We start from the raw sequence: 11,201 nt of genomic DNA, 5'->3' as shown, positions 1-11,201 counted from the left end.
AGGCCAAACAGGGGTAAGCAAACTCTTCTAAGCTCTACTAAACCCCCTCCACTAACTTGAGTGTCGGAGGGGTCAAGTTGGGACATCCTCTTAATACTGATTGCTTGTGCAGGTCCTTGACATGCCTAAGGAGCACATCAGGACGATGCTAAACACTTCAAAATAAGGCAAGGCATATCTCGAGATGACCCCGAGCTTTCTTCAATAGATAAACCACACATCGAGACAACCACGGGCCATACACCATGAGCCAACAATACATCGAGAGTCCACCTGCTACCTCGGTTGCTCGCACGGGACACACCCCCCCATCTCGGCACGAGCTCCCAAGATAGATCTATGCCTTCGGGTTCGAACTAGACCATGTTGCCTCTCCCGTCAACAACACCAAGTTAACATCAGATGATATATCGTCAAACTGTATGGCAGTCTAACCTATCAAAAACTTATCTCGATGTACATTAATCCGATAGAGACGAAATCTTCAAGATGAAAGAATAATCAATTAAAATTGCTTGCATCGTATGTTAGTATAAACCGTGTTTTCCTTTATGTTTCTACACAAATTGTAAGAATGCAATGTGGGGAAAGAGTAGAGATGGAATCTGATGCTTGCGTGCAGGATTTTGACTGCGAGTCTTCGATTACGCCCCGTGGGATTCTTCATGAACAAAGTTGGGGCCACGGGAGAAACGTGCTCGTGGCCACATTCCACCACGAGGACCATTACTTGGAGTATTGATCTCTGATTGATTTCAACACAAGATACCAATTTCTACCTGCCAAATACCATGGCTTCATTGATCATGATAGCTTGATGACTCGGAATACAAGACTCTCGTCTCCGTGCGATTTAGGAAGCATCAAGCAAAACTGGAGTTAGATTTGATCAAAATTCATAGATTAATTAATCATATAATTGATTATATGCACAAAAAATTATTATTTCTTTATGACTATCAGATATGATAAATTTTGATTATCGAATATGGTGTAATTTATCTGATTTTTGTAGGTAAAAGAGTTTTTTTTTATGAGATAATGTGAGACAAAAATAATGAAGTAGACGATATTCTCTTATCTTATTTCTCACTTTTGTTGAAAATATTCATACGTGTAAGATGAAAAGAGATACAATAACAATTGAGTTACACATATTAAATTTAGCTCATAACTTAGAATTGGTATATGACGATATATGTTATTTTTATAAAATTTCTGACATGATAGTAAAGCTAGGTGAATAAAAATTTGATCCGAATGAGTCAAAAAAAAAAAAAAAAAGATAAAGAAGGGATTGAGCTAATCAAGCAATGGTTTGAATGAATAAAAATGACTCATACCACTATGAGTAAATGTGAATGAATGAAATGTCAAAAAAGACGTAATTTTGAAGTCTGAACTCTTAAAAGTAAGCCGAAGACCATAAACCTATACATAAATAAAAGAAGATGTTGAAATTATTCATATAAAAAATATATTTGATTTGACCCATAACTTAAAAGTTTAACCTTTTATATTAAATTAATGTTTGAATTGATATATGTTCACCCTAGTCAGAATGATTTAGATTAGCCATTCTAAAATTTCTTATAATTTTAATCCATTCTTGTGAAGATTAAATTTCTTATAAAATCGAGAGACTGTTTCATATGGTATAGATTTTATAATTACAAATCTAATTGGAAAATATTAACCACTTTGATATCAACCTCCGGAAGTTAACTCCATAGTTGATACCAAATTCCAACTAATCATATCACGTACAAATTTATTTCAACTCACTTCGACATCAAAAAGTCTGTGTTCAGAAGAATCGAGCTTCCCACGCAGCTTCTACTTGCTTGGTGGCCACTCCACAGCGTTAGCCAATCCCACTTTTGCATAAGACCGGCGACTCAGCTGAAAACTTTGACCACGTATTCTCCAAAATCCACCGTTAGATTTGCGACTTAGATTCTGGTTTTTGATCCGTCTCAGAACCTTACAAACCACGTGTCCTACTCCTTCCTGCCGCATAACTCTCACTAGAGACTGCTATCTCGTGCAGAGAAGCACATCTAGTGAAATCTCTCGCTGCTGAATTCGTCAGCGTCGTCCAACTTAAAGGAACAGTAAGCCATGCGCTAGAGGAGGAAGGAAACCAGTCTTCCGTGTTCTACGATCGTTTGCTCAGAACCGAAGGGGACGACGACGACGACAAAGAAGAAGAAGCTAATCTTTTCAACGCCACCTCGCTTCCCGGTTGTTGCTTTGTTCAACTATGCTGTGTCATGACAAGGGAGAGTTCGATCGTATCAGATGTGGACCGAACGGAACACTCCAATCCAAATGACAATGATATAAGAGAGAGAAGAGTCTCGGATCGTAATTGCTTCAGTCTATTTGGGTGTATAATAATGCAACAAGTATTTTCATGTATTAGATAATGTATGTACTATATATTTATTGCATGACTTTAACGTCCGACCTATTGAGAATGTGTACAGTATGCTTTAATAAGATGTCTCCTCACGACATATATTGAAGGGACACGTCAAATCAAACCGATTCAATAACCTCAACCATCTCTCACATCAATCTACAGAAAGAATACCTACCTACCATAAACTGCTACTGCATATTTTCTTTTATGTTAAGCGGAAGGAGCCACCTCAACAGTCCACCCTAGGCGGCGCCCTTAGGAGCACATGTCAACAAGCCAATACCTCTGCCATACAAGTGCTTATGTATAAAACCTGAGCTCCAAGCCAAACAAGGATAAGCGAGCGAGAGCTGTACATTCTTTTACTTACATTGTTAACCTTCATCTTCGTTTTTCTGACTTAAACATCAGAGAAGTCAAATCGAGACACCCTCCATGTAGGCCTGTTGTGTAGACATAGCCCAAAGGCACGGTTAGGGGGCTACCTAGCCGAGGGGACTGCTTAGCTCTCCAACTAAGCCTTACTACTCGGAGACTAAGTCGCTCCCAGCGAATCGCCTCTCCCTATAGATTCTTTCGTCCTTCCTGTAATGTCTACTCTCCACGTTAGTCAAGAGGAGTCATCACAAGAGACTCGCACCTTCGACAATAAATCAATCGGGTCTACTCACCAGTCGATGGCCTTTGTATTAACAAGTTTTAGGCTCCTTATGTTTTATATAAAAGTTTATAGCAAAATTGTGAAACTCCAATTTAGCAGGGCGATCATAAAAAAGCTATCATCAATCTGTAAATTACTATTGATTTTAGTGATATGTATCAATTGGCACAGATCTTGTGGGATTGATAAGATTAACGGTTGGGATCGGGCCATCCTCTTATGTCCCTAACGACAAATTGGACTGTCTTTTCGACATTTGTTGACTACATCTTACCCACGGTCAAAGTTGAATAGATTCGTTAAGAGTTCCGCTTTCCATCACCACCATCAATTACGACCTCTCATCCCATGCCAAAAGTTTCTTCTACTGCGCTGCAATATTATATCCCAAAGAAAGAAGCGAATCAATGATTGATGAGACTCTCGAGACACTGCCTTCCACATGGTTCATTGGATTCGCGGCCTACGCAGTTCTCGGAAATGTAGCTTGAAGTGACTCCATGGCGTGCACCGTGGACCAGCTCCCAGGTAACATTAGACCGGAGACTTCATGGCTGAAGAAAAAGGACCACATTTTGGTTCAAATTCTACATGCTAATTGATTGGGCTCCAATCTTCTTTGATCGGTCAGAGCAACTTCCAAACCTGTCGTGGATATATATTGCATATATTGCTCTCTTTGGAGGTCGCAGCTCATCGTAGGCAGGCAGAGTACCACTACATCTGCAACCTTTGCCTTCAACGGTATGCTCTGCAAAGCAATGGCGCGGAGGAGGAAGGAGACCAAGCCTTCGACGTTGTATGATCCTCTGCTGAGCAGCAGAAAGAGGTGGTTCGGGAAGCAGACTCCGAGAGGCTACGTGCCGGTGCTCGTCGGAGACGGGGAGGAGGAAGAAGCGGCAGAGAGATTCCTGGTGCATGTGGATCTCTTCAACGACGCCCGCTTCACGGCGTTGCTGGAGATGGCCGCCGAGGAGTTCGGGTACACGCAGCGAGGGGTCATCAGGATCCCATTCAACGCCAGACACTTCGAGAAGATGGTCGATGTGGTCTCCAAGGCCAGATGACGACCGTTTCTTGCTCGACTGTAAGGTTATGTTGTGCATCATTTAGGATTTGTTGTCAGATGAAGAAAAAGAACAGCAGCAAGTTTACTCCCTTTCTTCTTCCCTATTCCCCGATGGCTGTGTACATATATTTCTATAGCAACAGTACGTAGATAGAGAAATTAATGGCTTAAGCATACACGAAGAAAGGCACTCACATCAAGGAAGAGCTACAATGACTTAAAAGAGTGGGAAACCTTAGTATGTCTAATTCAAGTTTGAACTTTCTCAGAAGATGAAGTTGCCAATGCTGAGCAGGAATTTCTTCTTCTCTGAAATAAACAATTACAATCTGAACATGTTGTTGATGAAATCCTTTTAAAGCAGCTCATTATAATCATCTTCTCATCTCCAGAAAAATTTATACTCGATATATGACACCTGACGCCCAGAATAAGATGCATATATCATCATCAACCACAATAGCAATTATATATACAAGATTGCTTCACCCATTTGAGGACATCTGCTTCCAACAAACACTTGATTACTGTCCCGGGGGTCATTAGTGCGACTGATGAAACTTCATGGCACCGCAATCTCTCAATTTGATGTGCTGAGTGAGTTTCTGAGAACATCAAGGTCCAGTTCTGAGGGATCAGCTGCCTGAATCTTAAATTGAATTCCATCCAGCGCTATCTTCATTTGATTCTTGGAGGTTGCATACAGCATCTCAGGCCGAATTGGAATGAGATCCGATATGTAAGAAGAACAAACAACAATCATACTTGCAGAAATTTGTGGACAGCAATTAGTTGTTTGCCTGACTGAGAACGGAAGAGAATGATGGCCTAAGAAGGCATTAACAATTAGCTATTTCACATTCAGTAACAAATGATATCAACACTGTTGTCTTCTGGTATAAAGCATTTAACAAGATGCATTTGGACATGCTAATGATAGTGATGTAGCAATTGAATCTTGAATTACCACAAGACTAATTGTTTGCTTCCCATTGTGCCTTGTAGATCCAGAAAGAAATCAGTGTACTTAGAACAATCAAGACAATATCCAACCAACTCATTCATTCATAAAGATCTGCTCTTTTAGAAAAATAAGCACTCTGATTTCTACTCATAAACATGATAAGCTAAAATATCATTGGCTTCTATCAGAATAAAAGAAAATATGCAAAAAAGAGTTAGAGATGCCTGGTGTTGGGGAACGAATGTGTCGTGGCTGATGAGTCAACACGGCCTGGTCCACGGGTCGATGTCGGGAGCCTCCTGCCGGCTGAGCTAGTTGTCGGAGCCGACTAGATCCTCGACTCGGGGGGTGGGTTAATCGATGACTCGCTACGGCGATGCCGGTCCGCGACTCCCGAGGTTGGGCTGCCTTCCTACAAAAATGGCCTTCGTCAGGTGATCCCCAACTTTGGCCCCTCCGATGAGCAAGTTAGTAGTCTCTCCTTTTTTTTTTCCCTTTTGGAGGCCGGGATAGAGGTCTTTATACTACCGTGAGAAGGTCGGTTGTATGTGGATTAACGTGGTGGACACAGCACAACATTAGTACGGATTCTGGCTCGACATGCGAGGCGTTACCGTCCCGGAATTGTCTGAACTAGACGTGTCGAACAATGTCTTGGGGGTACGAGTTCTAACGTAGCATATGGCATCAGTTGTGATGTGTCTTGGGGGTAAAAATATGCCTTATCACCTGGTACTGAACCCCATACCTAAAGCAATCTACCATCTGAACTATTTACCATCAGTCTGAAGGAAGCTTAGCAAGACAAAATAATATGTGGCTTTAAACATTTCATTGCTCAACATGAATGACTGTGTCAATGACAATCGATGCCATCTTAATGTTCAGATTACGCAACAACAGCACATATCTAATAGATTAAGGAACTAAAGACAGATCAAACATTAAATGCAATGCTTCTGTAACTCAAACTGCATACAGCTCTCATCATGTTCTTCTTCTAGTCTCCTCTCTCCCTCTGCTCTACTAGCTGTTAGATGTTTCTTCTTCTATATTTGCTGTATCTATAGCCCAAATAATCGGGCCTAAAACAGAGCTGCTGAACGAAGGCAATACACGAAAAAGAGACTGCGATAGTAGAGACTAATGCTGCCAGCATCAGTCCATTATGTAGACGAGGTGCAAGTAGCAGGGCAATGTTCAGACACCCGAGAGCTCTGTTTTGCAGCATCCAAAACAAGATCAAGAAGGCAATAGATGGAAAAGATCACATATTTTCTCACCAGAATTCATTGATTTTGCTGCGATTATTCCGAACTGGATGGAAATCATTCACAGAAAATGACCCGATGAAAGCCATGTGGCATCCAACATTAAGATGAGCACGAGTTCTCACCATCTTTCACTAGCAAGTGAGAAACAATAATAATAATAATAATAGTAATAGTAGTAGCATGTAAAGATGTTTTCCAAATTGGGACTATGTTTATCAAATTCTTACAAATTAATTTAACCAAATTGAGACATGATGTGCATCGTTTGATCCCTTAGTTGCACCGTCGATCTGCATCGAAGAAGTCACCCTTAGTCTCACCGTGCGCAGTCGTGTTCACAGTTGAAGCTCCTCCTCCAAATAGGCCAACCATCCATCGTCTTCGATCTCCCTTGTCGCCTTCTCCTCAGAGGTCGTCGCAGTACTGCGGTGAACTCCTTCCGCCATTGGACCCACGTAAGGAGGAACAAAGAAGGAAAACTCATCCATAACTCCTCCCCATACTTCTGGTTCGATAGAACAGTCTTGGATGCACCTGTTCTTCGTCTCATCATGCGGCCCGCTGCAAGTTACGCGAGGTGCTACGTGTGACTCCGACGAGGAGATGCACGACGACGACGACGAGGATTCGTTGATGGATTCTTGCTTGTGGTCTTGTTCGTCGCCGACCTTACCGCATGAACTGTGAGCGCGCGAAGAACCCGTCTGTTTTGCCCCCAAGCGCCGTTTTAGATGCGTGTTCCAAAGATTCTTGATCTCGTTGTCGGTTCTTCCGGGAAGGCAAGAGGCGATCTTGGACCATCTGATCCGGGATTTTGGTGCTGCATGAGTTCAAGTATAGGCTGGACAGAGTGACGCAAGGAAAGGCTACCTGTTCCCCAGTTGTCGTTGAAGCCTGATGATGGTCTCCACTTCCTCCTCTGTGAAGTTTCCTCGCTTGATGTCGGGGCGAAGGTAGTTGATCCATCTCAGCCGGCAGCTCTTCCCGCATCGAAGCAAACCTACAGGAATCCAAGTCCACCTCCTACATCAGGCTAACATGCGACAGAAGGTGCACGGTACTGTGTGCTCAACCTGCTTGTTTAGGGAGAGCTCGCCAGTTTCCACGGCCATGCTTGTGGATGAAGGCTACAAGCTTGGTGTCCTCCTCCGATGTCCAAGTCCCCTTGTTTAGCCCCACCTTATCGCAGCACGGAGCTCGTCCTCGCCCCATCTCAAGGTCTCCAACGCTTGATCTGAATGCCAACCCACACGCATAGACCTATGTATACATCGAGAGAGCAACGTGAAACACGAGACTAAGAACCTCTCTGAATCATGGATATCCTGTTTTAACGACATGTATTTGCCACCGAAGGCCAGTCATCGTCGAACTTCGATAAGAAGCATCGCGACTGACTGAGGGTATCAACACGAAGCACTCGAGAAAGGTTTATCCTAATTAAGATCTCTTCGCAGAGAGGAGAGTAGAATCTCAAAATCAAAAGAAAATATTAAAAAATAAGTAAATAAGAATATGACAGAAAAATTGATGCAATATTAACTCACTGAAAACAAAAAATCAAAAGTTTCATCATGTATAATCATTTACAATAAAATAAAAAATATGAGATATTTATAAGAGGATCAAATCTTTAATTATCAGGATTTTTTTCCCCATGAATATTCTTTTTTAACTTGAACATTGATTATAAAAATATTAAGATAATTGTTAGTCCTAATATGATTTCTACAAATAATGTTCATAGTCAAAATTGCTTATAAAATACATAATAGGACTAATTATAGATTATTTCTTGTAATTAGTTAACTTTAGCGTTTCGTTCTACTTTCAAAAATTATATTGGGATTCTTATAATTATGAAAGTGAAATATTTAACTCAATTTCTCTTCACGTCATCGATTTTGCTGACAGAAATACTGTATGGCTTATCATTGAGTATGTATTGACTCACCTCATTTCGATTTATCCGTGAGCACGTATTGTATTTTCATCGGTAGAATCGGCGACGTGAGGAGAAAAAAGATTAAATATTTTATTTTCATAAATATAATGATCACTTTTAAAAATATAGAAAATGGGATGATAAAGATAGCTAATTATATGAGGTAATATGTAATTAGCTCTGTATATATGGTATGGAACACTTTTTTTTTTTTTTGGCAATCCGATCTATTTAATGCATTTAAATGATCATTTTTTTAAACTTTGACATATGGAAGGATTTGATAGATTCAAAGAAAGACAGTTGTAAAGATGGCTTTTTGTAAAGAAGGCACATTTATAAAGCTTCTAGATATTATTGCATTTGGACATTAAATACTTGGAAATATAAAGTCAGAAGTCTTATAATGGAAATGTTGATTGATTCAAAGATATATGGGAATCTTCCAACATTTCCATCATCAAGACTTGTAAAGGAAGTCGATCGACACGCACCAATAAAAGATATAATTTTTAAAGTGGATTCTAAATTGCTTTTAGATTAGTGTGCTCAACATACCACTAAGGTGGCTGAAGAACACTTTGACTTTACTGGCAATTTGACCTCCACTCACGCGATCTTTCACCGAGTCAACGAGAAGTAAACCTATTTTTGCCATCGTTCACCACATTCTAAGCACTGTTTCTTAATTGATGCTTTTGATTTGTGTTCCAAGTAACTTGTTGTTGAGGGAGAGAATGACCTTCAAATCAGAAGAGAAATGCGAGTGTCAACCATCAAACCAAAGATTTCAAGAAAAAAAATTAAAATTTTAATTATATAAATAATAAATATAAAAATATTTCTCTTGATTTCTTATGTATTTTCTCATCCAACAGAGAAAAAGTGTTTTCCTCTGTGATTCTCCCTTAACAAAAATATTGAGATACATAATAATATCTTTATAACAATAAATCTTAATTGTTCCTTTTTCTCCTACTTGAATTCATAATTCTTTCTACAAATAGTTTGAATCTAATTAAGATATTACTGTAGCTGTTTGTTGTGCATTTCATTCATGAAATAAATAGGTTGGTGCCATATTATCTATCCGTTTCAACATCAAACCTGCAACATAAACTGAACCGAAAGATTAATGCTATGATTCAATGAGAAATCTCGAGTTCTCATTGATGGAGGAATTTTTAGCGGCTTGATCTCCATGGTATTGCTGTCCTCGAACGAGTCAGTCGTCGGAGTAAGACACCGTCTTCCTTTGGATTTGTCTCGACTTGTCAACTTGAGTACATGATAGAGGACATGCTGTGTGCTAAAGGATAGATAGTGTCTTGAGAACATGTTCTCTCTGAGCTTATCATGAAGAAGACAAGTGTAGTCTTTTGAGCTGAGCTTTGTGCTTATCGGTGGTGATAAATGTCGTCGTCCGTCGATAGAACGATATGAGGTCGATCTCGAAGATTGGGAGACAAGGAATGATCTGTTTAGACTCTCTTTTCTTGGATGACTGAGTTAGAACGAACATAATGTATTCTTATAAATACGAAGCGAAGAAAACTTATGTAAAAACTTTAAAGACAGAAAAAAAAGTATTCGTATTTGATTTTATTCTTTTATAAGAGTTTTATATTTAGAAAATAAGTTAAAAATGTGATAAGATTTAGTAATTCATAAAAAAAATAATGCGTATGAATTAAGAGTCAAAGTCATGAGGTGGGGTTTTAGAAATATTATCATCATATGGACGAAGCATTAAGATTTCAAATCCTCGCATCATCGTAGGTGAGTCTCGTGCATCATCAATACTTATCGAACCAATATAAATAGATTTAAAAATATATCGAATGACATCTCGAACTTATTAATCCTTGATAAAAAAAATTTAATACTTTAGATGTGTAATTTATCATCCTTAATTTTTAATAAATCAGCTCAGTCCTACAATATTGGATTAGAATTTATCTAAAGAATATATATGAATGAACAGATCACACACCAAATTAAGGAAAAGAAGAGAGATGAGTCAAAGATTCACAACTAGAAAACTGGTCCCCCATAGAGTACACATTCTTGCTTTGGAATCTCTCAAGATGAGTTGGTGAGGAGGGGCAACTGAGACATGATTCTGCAGTGTTTCTTCAGCTTGTACTTTGCAGCTGATATCAAAGAATCAAGCAAAGCTTTCTTGCAAGGAACCACTAGATGAGCCTAATATGATCATTATATTCACAAGAGTCATTAGTGCAAGCCACATGACATGGCATCTATCTATACCTCTTTATCTATTCATTGCATTGCCAGGAACCTTCTTCTGCCTCTCTTCCTTTCCATCATCTTCTTGTAATGCTATCCATCCATCCATCCATCTTAGAGGTCCAACTTCTCTCCACTATGATCAACTTGATTTAATCTAAGTTGGTAAGAAAACATCACCTCATGTGATAGTGATTAGAATGATTACGACTCAGAGAAGCTTCTCCCACTGATAGTAGTATCTTCCAATCGCGTGCATGGCAGACCAACAGCTCTAACTGGCCACAGTCATTTAATACTCCCAACTCCTCGCGTTATGGCCACTACTTGCATGCCTTTGACATAAAGCACGGCATGAGCATTGGATGATGATGGTGAGTCAGGCTTCCACTCGTGAGACTCACATGTGTGAGATCGTCCAATAGCAACACCATTGTTACATCATAAGGATAGAATCCCTACCACTAATTAAGAGGTGGATTTGTGGTCTGAACTACCCAAGCAAATCATACCTCTCATTCACATACAACTAATTTAGGCCTTGAATATATAGATAGTTATTCATGTCAAATTTAGTCAATCGACAAACGATGGTGTGTCGACCGAGCTTGCT

At 39.7% G+C, this 11,201-nt stretch overlaps 2 protein-coding genes across 2 annotated transcripts; one reads left to right on the top strand and one right to left on the bottom strand.

The window, feature by feature from the left end:
- The first annotated feature begins 3,847 nt into the window (after nt 1-3,847).
- On the top strand, nt 3,848-4,153 carry LOC135677560 (auxin-responsive protein SAUR71-like). The gene has a single exon (XM_065189923.1). It carries the CDS (start codon nt 3,848-3,850, stop codon nt 4,151-4,153), a length of 306 nt encoding a protein of 101 aa, XP_065045995.1.
- Nucleotides 4,154-6,600: 2,447 nt separating this feature from the next.
- On the bottom strand, nt 6,601-7,743 carry LOC103989582 (myb-related protein Zm1-like). The gene is made up of 3 exons (XM_009408465.3): nt 7,467-7,743; nt 7,264-7,393; nt 6,601-7,194 (listed from the first exon to the last, which is right to left on the bottom strand). The coding sequence occupies exons 1-3, from the start codon at nt 7,603-7,605 to the stop codon at nt 6,729-6,731; spliced, it is 735 nt and encodes a 244-aa protein (XP_009406740.2). The 5' UTR covers nt 7,606-7,743; the 3' UTR covers nt 6,601-6,728.
- Nucleotides 7,744-11,201: the final 3,458 nt, after the last annotated feature.

This window comes from Musa acuminata, chromosome BXJ1-6 (genome assembly GCF_036884655.1).
Source record: "Musa acuminata AAA Group cultivar baxijiao chromosome BXJ1-6, Cavendish_Baxijiao_AAA, whole genome shotgun sequence".
Classification (NCBI taxonomy): domain Eukaryota; kingdom Viridiplantae; phylum Streptophyta; class Magnoliopsida; order Zingiberales; family Musaceae; genus Musa; species Musa acuminata.
The sequence above is the reverse complement of the archived record's forward strand: the minus strand, read 5'-3'. Positions and strand labels throughout refer to the sequence as shown.